Source organism: Protopterus annectens, chromosome 4.part1 (assembly GCF_019279795.1).
Source record: "Protopterus annectens isolate FY-2018-M chromosome 4.part1, PAN1.0, whole genome shotgun sequence".
Taxonomy (NCBI): Eukaryota; Metazoa; Chordata; order Ceratodontiformes; family Protopteridae; genus Protopterus; species Protopterus annectens.
In genome coordinates this window covers 916,908,291-916,925,510 of record NC_056734.1, presented here as the reverse complement: position 1 = coordinate 916,925,510, position 17,220 = coordinate 916,908,291, and the positions used below count along the sequence as shown (strand labels likewise).

The window sequence follows — 17,220 nt, the reverse complement described above, 5'->3', positions numbered from 1 at the left end:
CTGTGAAGTCTTCCCTAGTGAGATCTGACCACAAATCAGTCTCATTCGAAGTAACTATCACACCTGACCCCACAGCAGCAACTAAACTAAAAAAAATTCTCCAAAGCAGATTATAACCTCTTAGACATTGTCCTGTTCGATTCTCAGCTAGAGCGTCTTCTGTGTGGAGACATACGTTAATGGGCATACCTTCGTTGAAGGTTGTGCATCAGAGCTGGCAAATCGGCACGTAAAAATCTACTGCCAATCATTAGCGGACCGGAGTTCCGCTGTGGCAACCCCTAACCGAGAAAAGCCAAAAGACACAACAACAACATGGGATGGTATAAATAGCTTTACTGCATGTCACTCCTCAGATGGAACTGGTCTCTATGCCAAGTTCTACACCAATGCTTTATACAAGCACCCATATAACTGCATTGATTTAGCCGTACCTGATAGGAGCAAAACAAGCTCCTCAAGGAAGAGCAAACCTGCCTGGTGGACATACAGCCTACCTAGACTTTACTAAGGCTTTTGACACTATCCCCCACTCAGACATCATTGACAAACTCACCCAGTTAGGTATCAACCCTTATATCATTAGATGGGTCACTAACTGGCTGACTGATAGAACCCATATAGTCAAAATAGGGGAATCTACCTCCAACAGCAGACCTGTAGCCAGTGGTTTTCCACAGAGATCAGTCTTGGGACATCTACTGTTTTGAATCTCTTTCTCTAAAGTACAAGCTAAAACTAAAAGTCTGTGGCTGATGACTGCAAACTGAGAGCAGTCATAAAATCTCCAAATGATGTCAGCATCTTGGAAGAGGATCTTACACAAACAACTAATTGGTGCCAAAGTTATGGCATTAAAATCAATGCAAAAAATGTATTATCCATTTCAGTAAATGTGATGTTCCTGCTAACTACCACAACAATAACAACACTCTAAGTTTGTACTCATTGGTGAAAGACCTGGGCATACAGGTTGACAGCAACTTTAACTTTGATCACCATGTCTCCACAGTGGTAAGAAGGGCATTCTGTATTGTTCATCTCATAAGTAAGGACATTGCATCCAAAAAAAAGAAATTATAACCTCCCTGTACTCTTCCCTCATCAGGCCAATAATTGAGTACAACACCCCTTTTGGTATGTACCTTTCCAAGCACCTGCAGCAATTTCAAAGACCACAAAGGTTTCTCACAAGGAAAATTCAAGGTCTTTAGCATCTATCCTATGAGGATTGTCTGAAATCACTGTCACTCTATTCTGTTTCATACAGACTACTCAGAGGTGATCTCTGCCTTGCATATAAGGCAGTCTTTGACCATGATTTATTGGAAATGCTGCATATCTGCAAGTCAAATGGTACATGGGTTACTCCCTTTAAAGACCTTAACTTGTTATGTGACATTAATAGAATCTGCTGGGGGACAGATTTGTCTTCCAGTGGTTACCACATCTTTGGAATGGACTTCCACTTCATGTCAAACAGAGCACCTCATTGGCCCTCTTCAAACACAATCTGGACAATTGGATGGGTAACCATAAATTTACCCCAAGGGTTCCACCTGTGTTCCTCTTAGACAGGGCAATTGGTGTCGATCATGGAAATAAGGGTAGAACTTGGCTAGGCTTGTAAGTGCCCTAGGGCCAGTAGCCTAGTAACTTCCTATGATCCCATGATCCTGTGATGTGTGCTCCTTCCTCTTGTTGATCATGCTGAGGCTATCTCAGCATGATGTTATGTAGCATGACACATACTGTGAATATTTCAGTACATGTCCATGGATTGTACTGCAGGGCTCCCCCAGATGTACCTAGGCACTGGAGCCACAACTTCAGCAGTCCAAACACACAGTCTATGATATTCCTGGTTTGAGTATGTGCCTCGTTATGGCATTCTTCAGCAGGTGTGTGTGTGTGTGTGTGTGTGTGTGTGTGTGTGTGTGTGTGTGTGTGTGTGTGTGTGTGTGTGTGTGTGTGTGTGTGTGTGTGTGTGTGTGTGTGTGTGTGTGTGTGTGTGTGTGTGTGTGTGTGTGTGTGTGTGTGTGCGTTTCTGATGAGTGTCATCAGCTACAGTTCCAGTGCATAACCTGCATCCCCCAGTTAATAACGCTGTGGGATATCCCCACTAATGATGTGCCAAATATGTGAGTCATGGTAACTGCCTGGGTTGCCAGCCAAACATTCCAGATGATTTCTTTGGCATTACACATGACTTGGCAGTTAATAGAGTGGGAGCCCTTTCTATTAATATAGAGCATTCCCTGTTTCTTGGATGGTGTCTTAAATTCTACATGTATGCAATCTACAGCACCCAGTACTTCAGGCTAGTGTGCTACAGGGTAGAACTCCTGCATATTGCTGGCCCTATCCTCAGGAGTACAGAGAAAATATATGTGGTCACTAGTACGTTGAAGCATAGCATTCAGGAATTGATGGAGGATCCTGGATAATGATGCCTGTGACACTCCCAAAATGTCTCCTGTTCATCTATGAAAGGTATCTGTAGTTAAAATTCTAAATACTGCACATACCTTTGTCTCTACTGGGATGGGTTCCTCTTGGTTTGCCCTGGCTCTGAGTTGAGGACAACAGAGGTTGCAGAGTTCCTGTAGTGCGTCGCTATCCACCCTGTAGTACACTACAATTTCCACATCATGTAACTTGTAATAAGTTACCTAGGGTCTGAAAACTCTTCTACATCTTGACCTTGGTCTAACTGACTCCTTTCTCTGGGTGTATTCCACTAGATTTTGGAATTCACAGGGAAACCAGCACTGAGTCTACATGGTTGCTTTATACCTTGTTGAATAGCTCTTCCATCTTGAATGGGTTGATTAGCATGCATTCTACAGTGTTTATCTTCTTTGCACGGATTTGCACACCATTTAGAGCTGCTTATTGAATTCAAAACAGTGTGCTACCTGTGGAAATGGACCTGTAGGCTTTATTGAATCTGGCCAATGAGCTCTCTATCTCACCATTTATTTCAGGATTGTTTAGAAAATCAAGAATAAGTAGATATTCTTTTTAATTAGATATGACAGGAAATCAAATTTAGAGATTAAAATTTGTCTGTTGTGGTCCTAATATGTATCAGTGACAGTGGATGTCATTAATATATAACTAATATTAAGAATTTTTTTGTTATTCAACTATGTGACACTTTAAAGGTATGATGAGCTTATTCAGTATATGATAGAATTAGTTTCTGTTGGCAAAACATACATTTTTTTTAATTTGATGGCGTTACTTACTATCAAATTAGAAGAACAACAATGTGTGCCCCATTTGTTCTCTCATATGCAACTTTGATTTTTGGGCTGTGGCAGGCATAAAGTTTATACTAACGGAACTATTTTTTTGTTAATAATGTTTCATATTACATCCACTTTTTAAGATGACCTGTTATTTATTTGCCATGGTGATCTGCAAGATGATATATTTTATCAATGTTAAGTATTAATTACTTTGGTATGAGTTTTACTCATTAAATTTGTAATTGTGAGATGACAGTCAATTGTTAAACTGCAGATTTGTTACTTAGATTTGATACTGGGGAGGTAATCATATAATCACCATTTTACACAGAGAGCATGAAAATAACATGACTTACTTCATGCTAAAAGCTGTCTCCCGATGCATACAGTAAATGCTTTACCTTATGGCAAGTATAGGTTAGTATGTAATAAGTGGACAGCATTTTTAACTGAGGAGAATGAAATAATTAAGATGCTTTGGCAAGAAGCTATGATAGAAGTACAGTAGAAAGAGAGTGTTCAAGAAGAATAAATTCAAATAGTGTAAATAAAAATAGGAATGCTTATTAACTATTGTGATGATAGGAGGTACTGCCAGCCATGCCAGTGGAAGTAGCTGTAATTTTATAAAGAATTATATATAATTTGTGAATCAAGCTGATTAGTACAGATGTTCGTGTTTAAAAATTTATTTGTAAAGTTGCTTGTGTTAAAAAGTATCAACAGAGTTTCCTGCTGGACAAAAAAGAAATATACATGCATTATTGTAGTTGTTTAAATGTATACATTGTAACAACATATACCGGGAGAGAAGAGGTTAATCCACTTTGAAAAAGTATTCTTGAAATTAAATTAAATTGCTTTATGGGTTAAGCCATAAATATGTTATCCAACAGTTTTGAATGCAGCCAGAGATGAAATGTCTTTACTAGAAAATAGGTTGTAGCTCCTGTAGGAAGAGTGGAATAGTTTTATGGTTTATGACTTCCAGTTGCTGCACCACATCTGAGCAATGCTCTATATGTGTGTATGGTAACACATAGGTGCTAAACCATGATAGCTTCTCTCAGTGGGAGTTACATAAAAACGAGAAGTCAGATGACCAGATGTATGTGATGTCATTCTGTACAAAAATAATGTTTTAATATGAAAGGAGTCTGAAGTCTCAGCAGCATTCTGTATTATGTCTTAGATCTGACAACAATGACCACTCAACCATCTTGCCTTGCTCTATTCAGTAAGTAGAAACAGTTAACCTTTTAGTCAATCTGGAATAGATAGTGTAACTAGCTAAATATTGTTTTTTCTATAACTGTGTGAAACTTTTAATCAGTGTTATTTTTAATATTCCCTGTTTCTGAAACTCTGTTTTTTTACTGTAAATAGATATTTAATATTTTCATGTTCTTTTATTATTATTAAATATATTTAAGCTTTTAATTGTGACTTGTCCTTTTTAGGAAATATTTAAGTTTTGAGAGTATTTGCACATATTTATTTGGTGATAACTCTGGCCACTCCTGAAAGCCTTGCTGTTTGGTCAACATTACTGTCACTCGTCTCTCTATCTCTAATATAGATGACAAAAAGGCAGAGTAGTTCATTTATAAGCTTTACTATACAGAAACACATCAGTTGGAGTGCAGCTTTACAAAATATAAATGAACTGATTAACAGACAGACTACACAGACATATATGCTTACATCTCAACAGCTTAATACAAAATGGCAGTCAGGTTCGCACGCACTCAGTATTTTTACATTTGTGCAAGTCCCTAGAAAGCTTCTTAAAGCTGTACACACACATTAATCTACAATTACCATTTGTATTAATATTAACTTCACTCAGTATAATTTAGTACCCTTTTAAGAGCCTTATGGTAACTGATTGGTGACAGTGGATCTACCTTATTGTCTGAGCAAAGTTGTCACAGCAGGTAATCTGTGCCAGCCTTTCCCAGGTGTGTGGGTTTGTGTGTGTGTGTGTGTGTGTGTGTGTGTGTGTGTGTGTGTGTGTGTGTGTGTGTGTGTGTGTGTGTGTGCGTATATGTGTGTGTGTAAAAAGTGTGTATGTCAGCTACTTGTTACAGGGACACGAAGCACTAGTTTCACAGAGAGGGTGCTGAAGGACTTGGCTTGCGCATTCAGCTGAGGACGTAACCCTATAGCTGTACCAGTGGAGATTCTTACTGGGGACCTAGAAGGAGACAGATAGAGAGATCCAGACCCTAGACTGAGTGTGTTCCCTGTGTGCTCTTAAGGGAAATTGTGCTTGATGCAAAGAGGTCTGCATCTGGAAATATTGAGTATACCCATTTGTATTCCAAGTGTCAGTGGTGAGGATTCAGGCTCCTTGATTACAGGCCCAGAGTTTGGACCTCACAACTATTACAAGGAGACATCAGTGTATCACATAAGCAAACTAACAAAGAATTGCTTCATTTTGTTACTGAGTATAATGTTGTTACCAGTGACTTGGTATTATATTTACTTAAGCATAGGACTATTCTGTCACTTACGACTGTTTTTTTGACTCTAACTTTTTTATGATAGTAGCTATTTCTTACAAGACAAGTTGAAATTTATGTGACATACTTGACAGTAAAAGCTTTAACAGAAATCAAGATTCTGTCTAACACACATTCAGCTTTATGGACCTTTTTTCTTGTAGATATTATAATATTTATGAATAATTATGTCAAGTTAAATATAAAAACCGTATGATATTTGAATGCAAAGGACAGTTTAGCTCTGCTACAGAGTCTGTGATTTCTGTTTTATGATTTTTCTGTAGATTTTATTTCATAAGTGAAACTAAAAGGAAATTCAGAGTGAGGCTAGAGGAATACATTAGAGAATATACATAATATGCCACATTTAATAAATGTCATGCAAATAATGCTAGCCTCTTAATGTCTTGTAACTTAGAAAGTGTAATCAATAATGGATGTATTTTACAACTTTAGAGGCAACTACAATATAAATAATGATTTTATATTTTACAGTGTGCTACATTAAAACATAAAGGGTTAAATTGGGCAAAGACAGTCAATTGTATGCTGAAGTCATGATCCTGTAATTTCTTAATGGAGAACTCCACTCATATGTCAAGTTTTTTTTTCTTTTAAAAACTTTTTTCCCTTCCCTGTAATCCGAAACTAAACATGCCAAATGTGCACAGATTGCCAGCATCACACCACAGAAAAATTGTGTATCATGGAGTCTGAACAAAAGCAAAGCTTTGAAGCTTAGTTTTCAGATGCAAATGAACAAGAATAGACAACCAATACTTTATTATTATTATTATTATTACAAATGAATTGACTTTCCCTTTAATCAAACTCTGAGTGCCACAAAGAATGAAAATGTTTTCATCTTACTTTTATTATTTTCTTTAAGTATTTGATTTTGCATTTTTCACACCATTTTTTGTAGAATTGCATGTTTCTATTGGTGCTTTGTTATAGCATTTTTGCATTGCATACATTGTTTTGTTGAGACAAGTCAGTGATTTGGAAAATTGAGATTAACATCGAAGACTCTAATTCAAGGAGGGCACAGTGGCAAGAGCAGCACAATGGCACAGTGGCTAGCACTGTCCCCCAGTTTGATTCTCAGCAAGGGTGCCTTCCGTGTGGCGTCTGCATATCCTCTCTGTGTTCACAGAGGTTTCCTCCCACATTCCATAGGCATGCAGTAGGTCGAATGGATACAATAAATTTGTCATAGGTGTTACTGTGGGTAGTGTGAAAGAACTTCAGTGGGAGTGCAAATCTTGGCTCACGATTATTTTCTCAAGTGAAGTAACATCCCAATCCCATGTGTAAAACTGAGAAAAAGGGGGTGTGCAGAAATGGACTTTAATTGAAGCTACAATATTAAAAACTTAAAAACTGTGAATGTAACACAGACCTTCTAAGGACAAGAATCATCTATGAATCACGGGGTCAGATTCCCCACACTTGAATACTGAACTACTGTTTTTACTTTAAAAATGACAATTTACTCTGTTACATTATAAGCCTATTATTTAAACGTTCCTGAAAATAGTGTATCAGAGAAGGCAACTACTGAAATCCAAAGTAAGTAAAGTAATTAAAATGCAGACTGATGCTGTCAGAAGTTAGCAGTCACAGTACTGTTGTAAGCCGGTGAGAGAGAAAACCATAGCAAATCATCATTTCATCATAGGGACTTCTGTTTGTCCCTTAATCTGTCATCAGGAAGGTGAGGGCATTGACTGTTAAAGAAAATCAGACTACTCTTGGCACCCCCCCTTTCAGCCATGGTGGAGTATGCAAAATGAGAAAATAATAATAAGCATTTACTTTGATACAGAGACAATAGTAATGCAGAAAAGGTCAAGGTATACAGAAAAGCATATATATATATATATATATATATATATATATATATATATATATACGTACATACACCCCCCCATTTGTGGTGCGGTTCTCATTTAAATGTTACTTTTATGCTGATGCTTCATTTCCTTCAAGACTTTAGTCAAGGAGTTAACATTCTTTAGGTTTTATTAAAGACTTCTGACACGTTCTCTGTTGAGTTATTAATTTACTTCAGAAGTGAAATAGTTTAGATACAATAGGACTGAATAAACTCAACTCTATGTAACCAATATTGCAGAAATAAAAAATATAAATTGTTTTAGGAGACAAAATAGAGCTTACCAGAGAGAGAGAGAGAGAGAGAATTGTTCTGTGTTTATTAGCTATTTTAAAGGCTTGCTTTTTCAGAGTGAAACAAGCTATAGAAGCAGGATATTAACATAAGGCATAATAATGAGATATGATAAGAACACAGATACTTCAATATAGACTTGCTTTCATATCCTAAGTATTTATGTTATTCGATAGACATGTACTGTATTTTTTACCCTATTTAAAGGTTGTATCAGCTTTTACTTCTAATGTCCAATAAGATGCAACACTATATTTTGTAAATGAAACTTGAGTGGCTTCTGTTGTAAATGTCCTATAGCACAGTTAAAGCGACTTGTATTACTTATAAATAGAGAATTACAAGATTGCATGCAGCATGCACAAATAATTATTAGCCAGTGTTATTCTATCAGTTGTAAGACTATGTTATATTATCTGTCCTAACAATCATAAACTCATGTCATGTAGTAGCTAAGTAACTTATTAGTCATTTACCTGTTGTAGGAGAAGGAGTAGTTGAGGTACAAATGTAACTTCCAATTGTATTCACACAAGTCATGCCAGGCCGACAAGTAGATGTTGTGTTGTTACATTCATTGATGTCGACACAGACCTGTCCATCTCCTAGGGAACATAATATTACAATACTGTTATTACAGTTCTTGTTTTTCTTTTTTCTACGTTCCTTCATTTAATACTAGTAAGCATTGATAGCTGTCCTTCCTTCAGTTGTTTGTATTACAGACATCTGCATAAAATAATGAAACAGATAAACTATTTTCAACCTTTCTGTACTTTATATAGTCTGTTCTCCTTTTTAGCAATTATACATTTGGCTTCTACACCAAATTTATTTGTAGGTACAGCAGAAAGTGACACCAAATAACAGCTGTTTTGCCTAATTAATAAATTAAAGAAAACCAAATCAAGGCAGTTACTTGAAACTATATAATGCAGCTCTCCTATAATATCAGTAAGAACAGTTACTCCCATACAATCCGCAGATGATTACCATCTCAGGGTTATGCAATTATTCGTCACTGCTGTTTGCTCTATGTTATACTGGAGCTTACTTAGTCTGTGTGTCATAAATCTTATTGTAAACGTTATCACTGATGACCTTAGCATTCACGAACACTGAATACTGAAACAGCCTCTAGTTTCCTGATTATCCTTATATTACCAGCTGACGAGTATATCTATACCTTAAGTGTTACCAGTGCATTCAATGAGTTATTATACTGATGAACCTCCTCACTAACTACAGAACAAATTTTGAGAGAGTATTGCTCGACTTCCAGCTATAACACTCAAAACTCCACAAACATAAACCCAGTTGAACATGCTTCTTCATCATTACAGATATGTAATACCTGCCTCTATCATTGATCGCTATCATAAATTGCAAAGCTACATTAAATACAAATAATTGATCTATAACATTATTTTTACCTTATAGCCACAGAAGTGCCATATCATTGGAAGGAGCCTAATTGCAAACCACTTTTGGATCATAAATGGCTGCAATATGAGCCTTCCCTTCATTTCATTTAAGCTACAGCTTGGGCTTCTTCAGTCTTTCTTCTTATCTTAAGCAGCACCTGCTAGGCTATGCTCTCCTTGATAACTCAAATACCACTCAAACTGCATTATAAGTCAGTATGTGTCCTGCATGTGCTAAGATGTACAGTTGTACAAACAGCTAATACTTTTGTATAAGAAAATGTCACTCATGCCACACATGCACTGCTGTCACTTGAAGAGATTTGGTAGGATAAATGTCCAATTGACAAGGCAGTAGATTACATTTTTATACAAATAATGCATAACCATCATGTCTACATACTGCATGTGGCACTGTTACTGTGTCCATTACAATGAATTACATTTGTGTTCTTTTATAATATACAAATATTTCTTACAAAAAGCCTAATTTATACATAAATGTCGATAATGATCATAGTGCCTTTACTTCTGAATGGCATCATTTTCTGTATCTCTTGTGCAAGTCATAATTTCAACTGTAATATCTATACATGGAGATGCATTACAGGAATATTTTTTATTACATAGTAAGAATATGTGTTTCCTTTTTCATGTACATTAATTCTTTGAAAAAAGAGAAAGTAAAGAACTGTTTGATAGTGAAAACAAAATGGTTATGTGAGAATAACTGGACAAGATATTTTTTTTACAATGAATTACATAGCTAGATATTTTGATAGCTGTGATTTTTGTCAGAAGGTGTCACTTGTATCACTACACCAAAAAACTTCTTACAAAAATTGAATTATTTCCGAGGAGTTCATTTTCCCATGATGATATAAGTTCAGAGACAATGATGTAATTATGAAGATGGAAGGTACTGTTCTGCTTCATGGGTGTGCTGGTGCACTTAAACCCCTATCCCCACAAAAAGAATTATAACTCTCCTTGGAATCAGGTTTCATTCACTGAGAAAACATACATCCAAGGAAATTATAGACTACACCACTACCATAAACAGAAGAGTTGCGTTGTCTCAACTATCTATACCACAATTAATAGAAACTCACTTCTTAGGCAGTTTTAACAAATTTGGTAACATTTCGATTCTCTAACATAATTATAAAAAATAATGGCTGTCACAGTAACAGTGCATTGCTTAAAATCATTGTGCACTGTTAATTAATGAAAATATGTGAAAGGTAAGATCTGCTTAATTTATTTTATTTTATACATTCTACATTAAGTGATGACTTACATTAAGACAATCTAAGACAACAAATAAAGAATCAGCTGAATTTATACAATAAATATAAAAATGTAAAAGCAGATAATGCCTGATAAATTAAAATGTAATTAATAAAGCTGCATATACCTTATTTTAGACATTATTGGATTGTAGGGCATTATCTTCATGTTAAGAGAGATATTGAATGCATGGTTTGTAAAGAAGTGACTATCTTACCTGTAAATCCTGCTGCACAGACACAGGTGTAACTTCCAGGTGTGTTTATGCAGGTTGCATTAGATGAGCAGTTAGTGTAAGCACATTCATTAATATCAGTGCAGATGGTTCCATTTCCTGTGAAATATAAACAAATTACTATTGGCTTTATAATTAAATTGAAGACAACCTTGTTACATGCAGGAAATTTACACCTACACTATCTCAGGGGACATGTACAAGAGTTAAGGTAAGCCACTAGAAACCTGAAATATCTTTTTTTTTGTTTCATTACAGAATTGGCAAGTCATAGCACAAAGAGATATATGAATTATTTGCTGACTATTAAAAATAAAAGTAATAAAAATAATAAGGAGTTGAAAATGTACACTAGACTAAATTGCTTAAGACAGACAAATGTTTGATACTTATACATTAAAGTAAAATACTATCAAATAACAAAAAGACCACATTGTGCACAAAAGTGATAAATCACTGAGATACCCTAGAGACCAAAAGGTCATTTCAACCCAGAAACTGTAATATTTAATGCCAGAATAAGAAAACCTTAATGCTGGATTATCGAGCACTAGTTTATCAAATGATGGTTCAGCTTAATAGTCTAAACTGATGGATGCAACCATCGTGAGGTCAAAAATGTAATGGAGAGAAGAGATTATTTAAAGATGTTTTCCATGAAATGCTTTATTAATAAGGCATCATTCTTTGAAGGAGCCAAAAAGCATAAACAAAATGAAGCATGTACTGAAAACAACTTGAAGTTCTGCCAGAATTGGGACTAAGCGTCTACATGAAGACTGTCAGCATGCAGCAGATAGAGATTCATCGCATCCTGTCAGTAGCATACATAAAATGGTACTGACCAATATAGTTTCCTGAAACAGAATGCAAGCTACAGGTAGCAAGAAAATTGCCCTGGTTCCTACAAGGATATAAGCTATGGTCCATCAGTAAAGGGGGTGGGAGGATGACATAATGGTTAAGGTGTTTACTTTAAAGACACAAGGTCCAAGGTTTGATTCTCACATGGGGATAACTGGCTAGGCTTCAAATGGCCCAAAAGGGCAGATAACCTAGTACTAACCTATGAACTATGAACCTATGAAGGTTTATTGACCTGAAAGTTATTTATAATGGTAAGGAAGTTCACCCCTTTGAACAGACAGTAGGGACGAGGTAAAGCCTGTGGAAAAATAAGCCATCGGACTTTGTGCATTTTACAAATTGATATAAGTGACTCTTGATAAAATGGGCTGTAATAAAACAATGTACATTCATTCTGAAAAAGAAAATAGTAGATGCTATACACGGCGACTATGTGACGTTTACATGTAGCTGTAAGCATGCGACTATGTGACGTTTACATGTAGCTGTAAGCATGCAAAATCACAAAGAGGCAGTGTAACTAAAATCTCTTCTTAACAGAGAAGGGAATTTCACTCAGGGTGAAAGTTATGTGAGGTATTTCCCATGGGAAATGTGGCACAGCCAAAACATAGTAATTAAGAGACTGAATCCAGCAATAGATTAGTTCTAATTAAGGCAGCCAATAAGAATTTCAACTAGTATGAGTTTAGGGTAACCAAGGTTCACTGTTGACATTGACAATAGTAAGTAGTAATGGTTCCTACATGACTGTTTGATGAGCTGTTTTGCTAATACTCAGTCTTAATAGTAGCATAATATATGCAGTAGTGCAGTGGTTAAAATGTGAATTATTATTTTATGTGCAGTTTGAATGAATGTCAGTGCATCTCTGATGAGTTAGACCTGAAGGAAAGTATAAAAGAAATATATTGGTATGTATCGGTACTAGCACATTTTATTAGGGTATCTGGAATGAGATGATTTAGTTGGGCAGTGCTGACTGAATCATATCACGTATGTGTCACTGAATATAAAAGGGGAAGCATAGGTGTGGAAATGGTGAGCACAGTATGCACTATCATCCTAGGAAAGGTTAGAGTGATCGATCTGCAGCCAGCATAGATGCCTGGTGTTTATAGGCCAAAGAGTCAGGAGATCCAAAAAGAAGTAAACCACAGCAAGAGTTTGAATAAATCCTAGAACAACAAACTAAATACACATCCACTGGATCATTTTTGATAGTATCTCTTCTTACAAACATATTATCAGAAACATATATCAGAAAAATGGGGGATAGTAATGGAGACCATCAGATGAATAATCTAGATTAATATTACAATGGATCAGTCAAAGAGACTGCTACTGAGATTGTCTCTCTACTCAAAAGTGTGCAATTGTAAGTCATAGAGAAGGAGTCATATTTATTAGTAAAAGTCTTAACATAGCACAAACATACTCTGGAATTAGTTCCACTGCTGAAAGGGCAGCAGAAGAATTAATTTATATCCTTCCATTGATACTCCGTTATTTTATTCTGTTCCATTTAATTAGATCATAAGAAAGCAACAAAGGCACATAAGCAATCTCATTACTTCAAATCCTGGCTCTTTGAGGTTTAGTTGATGCAGCAGAAGATTCAGAAAAAATTGCAGTGGTGTTTTTGGATAAGTGTATACGCCTGCAAATATCAAGCAGTAGTTACTGTCTGCATATATGGTGGTTAAGGAATAATTCAGTACTGGCAAATTTAGCATCATAAGGTTGTAGTATCAACTGAAACCTTAGCTGATTCTAAAATTCAAGGTTTGTTAATTTACCAGGTATCATTTTCTTTAAGAATACTGTTAAAATCTCTAGCCATTATTATGCCTCCATTCATATTCAAAGTTAAAGTTTCTAGATACTTTCTGGAGAATTTAGTTTTTTTCTGATGAATCCAGTATATATTTGCTAAAACGAACATTATTTTTTATATTAAATGATGACCATACATATCGTATCTTGATCATCAATTTACAAATAAAAAGTGTTATAACATATTTTTGCTGTAAGAGTGCTCTTCCAGTGATCTTTTCTTAAAAGCTAGAAGTTGCTAATACAATACATTCTTTGTAGTTCATTTACTAATATCACTTTTCAACAAATGAGCTCACTGTACAGAAAAGCTACTGATGTTTATGCATTTGTAAATGCTTATCAAAACCTACATCTCTTATTGCCACTCCTATGGCCTTTTACATTTAACTAAACACATTTTTAAGACGTCTATGCCAGACTGTGCCACACTCATTGATAGATGGGTTGAAGAAAGAGATACCTTGGCCATGGGAGATGGTTGAGCCCAAGCTTTCAGGTAAGTATAACACACGCTAATGAGAGCTGCAGTGCTAGCATAGTAAGATGTCATCAAACCAAGCATTGGGAGTGCTTACTCTAGTAGCTACGGTGTAGGGTCAGTACTACTGCAAGTGGATGAATGAGTATGGCACCCTGTTGCCTACTGCTCTAGAATGCTGACCGATATTTACATTTATATATTTAGTTTGTTTTCCGGGGTAGTAAACCGACTATAATAGACCATTTGCAGACACAGCCCAGGTTTTTGAGTATTTAAAAATCAAGAAAGAGCAGCTTGTGAGTGTGTGGGAATTAAAAAGAGAATATCTACAGCTGCCTATTTGGTTTAAAGGGTTTCAGACTTTAGACTGACCACAAGTCATTGGTTTCTCTGATTAATTCTTATGATCTAAATTAAGTACTGTGTAGTTGTCAAATACTACTCATATGATTGAAAAGGTTCAAAGTCAGAGCAATTCATGTGCTTGGAAAACAATAAATCATGGCTGACGTTATCCAGCAATCCTATATGTAATCATTTAGTGACATATATTGAAGAAGAGGCAATCCATGTGCAGAATACAATGACAACTAGACCTGTAACTACCAAGTGATTGGAAAAGTTAAATCAAGTTACTAGACATGATCATGAGTTGCATACGATTTTCAAATACATTTCAGATTGATGATCTAATTATTGGCAATGGCAAAACATCGCATGTACATACCTCTCAACTGTCCAGATTTTTGCAAAATGTCCAGATTTGTACCTCATATTTTTGGTCTGTTCCTCATAAAATTTGTTTTTCTGGCAAATCACTGGAATGATCTGCAGCTTGACTTCACTAAATAATGACATACATTTGAGTTTCAGACGTCAAATCCTTCAGAAAATGTATGTTAACACAAATCCTGTTGCTCTAGCAACTTTTGAAGTTTGTAAGAACAATATTTAAATTCTGGCCCTATTTTTGTGCCTTTGTCCCCATTTTGTAAGGCTTTCTCCAGATTTCTTTTACTAAGAGGTTGATAGGTATGTTCAAGTATAAGTACTACACAATCAGAACACAAATGAACATGATTTATTGCTGAACAAAGACAGAATTGTACCTTCATCACATTGTGAGGAAGTACCAAGTAAAAAACAGGATACTGAGGTCTCATGAAATGTCAAAAAAGAGCCAACATGTCAGTAAGGTGACCGAGCATTAAAATATTGGAAACCCTGTGTCAAAGTGCCAATTCTGTATTGTTCACAAACACTTTAAAGACGAGAGCTCATACTACCAACATCCTTACTACAAGGCCCAAGGCAAAAGATAGCAGCTCACATTTGCAAGTTTGAGGGCAACATTTACTTAACAGCAGGGGACTATTACACTCATATCTTGGACCATATTATCATATCATGTACCGACAATGACTAGCCAATAAGTAGAAGCAATAATCAAGACAGTGTTCATTAGATATAGGGTACCAATTGAACTGGTTACAAACAATGGTTTACAGTTCATGTTAACAGAATTTCAACAGTTTGCTGATGACTATATTTTTACTTATACAATAGAAAGCCTTCATTAACTTGAGTTAATGATTGCATGGGCAGCTGAGAATTTGGGCTATGCTTCTCAATGGTTCCCTGGATTGCAAACCTAGTAATGACCTATGAACCTATGTAATGTTAATATAATAGTTCAAACAACTAAAAATATTCTGAGAAATCCTTTTCCTCAGAGTTTTCATGACATATTGAAATATACCACAGGATTAAGTCCATTTCAACTAATACTTGAAAGATAATAAGAGCTAAAATTCCAAAATCATAATCTAAAGTAAAACCAAAACTATTCTGTAACAGTCAAAAAAACGAAATGATCAAAGAGTTAAAAGTTTGTACAAGTTATATGACAGATGCTGTTTTATACAACCACTAACCTTTCAGCCAGGCTGACGTGTGCTTGTGGGGGTAGAAAGTAGGACACAACAGGTGTTGTAGTGTGCAAAGGTGTTGAACAGAAGTTATACATGGTACAAACAGATGTTGCTATAGTAAGATGAAATCAGAAAAATACACAATATCTTTCAGATGAGCCAGTCTTAAGCTGAATGCCATGGTTCTGAGAGTATACCTGATGTGCCTGAGCTCAGAATAACCAGGCTTTGCACTGTATACATCTTATAGCTTTGCCACTTTAAGGTAAATACATAGCATTGTCATTTAAAGAAATGCTCCAGCTCACAAAGTATTAAGTCGCGGTCCAGCTGCTAATGTAATTGTAATGAACAAAGTGTTGCCATCCTTAATCACAAACAGCCATTTTGTACAGAATACAGTTTACCATTTTTCAGATGGCATATCCTGACATTATTCACACTGCCTTTCTGTGTAACTGAGTGACCAGAGCTACACATCACAATGACTGTCCTCTGATTTAAGTAAGGAGTAAGTAATTATATTTAGGTTCATAGATTAGTACTAGGCTAACTACACTTGTGGGCCATTTTAAGCCTAGCCAGTTGCCCAATGTTAGAATCAAACCCTGCACCTTGTGTCTGTAGGGTAAACACCTTAACCATTATGCCAACCTCTAACCTCATAGAGGCAGTGTAATACTGTAACTTTTATGTGACTCGACACAATTACCTAAATCAGCTATGTAGAGCTGTCGCTGACAGTGGAGAATTTTGTTGTGTAAAATCCTAGAGGTAAAGTTTTTCATAAACAGGAAAATAATACTGAAACAAAGTATACAGAGTTCACAGCTCCATGCTTTTTAACTCACCTGTAAAACCTTGTTTGCACACACAGTTGGAAGATCCTGTTGAATTATTTTTTGTACAAGTTGCATTCACTGAGCATGCATTTGTACACCCATCAGTTTGAGCTTCAAAAAAGAAAAACAAAAACTAATAAATAAATATGGATGGCCTCACACAAAGTAAAATCACATATTACATAGGACTGAAAGGTAAATAAAATAGCATATAAGAAACACATTTGTGTTGCCCAGCACCAGTGGAGATAACTTTACATCCTGTGGTTTAATAATTCTTTACAAGTCCATCAGAAATATGCCCTACCTTCCAACTACTCCAAAAAGGAAACCCTTTTCATATGAGATTAAGATAA

The 17,220-nt window shown here is 35.8% G+C and overlaps 1 protein-coding gene across 1 annotated transcript in view; it reads right to left on the bottom strand.

Annotated features, from left to right (window-relative positions):
- The window catches only part of LOC122801342 (fibrillin-2-like), a 662,974-nt gene that overhangs the window by 326,414 nt on the left and 319,340 nt on the right, over nt 1-17,220 (bottom strand). The window contains exons 39-41 of the mRNA XM_044070882.1: nt 16,874-16,975; nt 10,887-11,003; nt 8,432-8,560 (exon numbers count right to left, since the gene is read on the bottom strand). Coding sequence (XP_043926817.1) covers nt 8,432-8,560; nt 10,887-11,003; nt 16,874-16,975 — 348 coding nt within the window. The remainder of the gene's footprint in view (nt 1-8,431; nt 8,561-10,886; nt 11,004-16,873; nt 16,976-17,220) is intronic.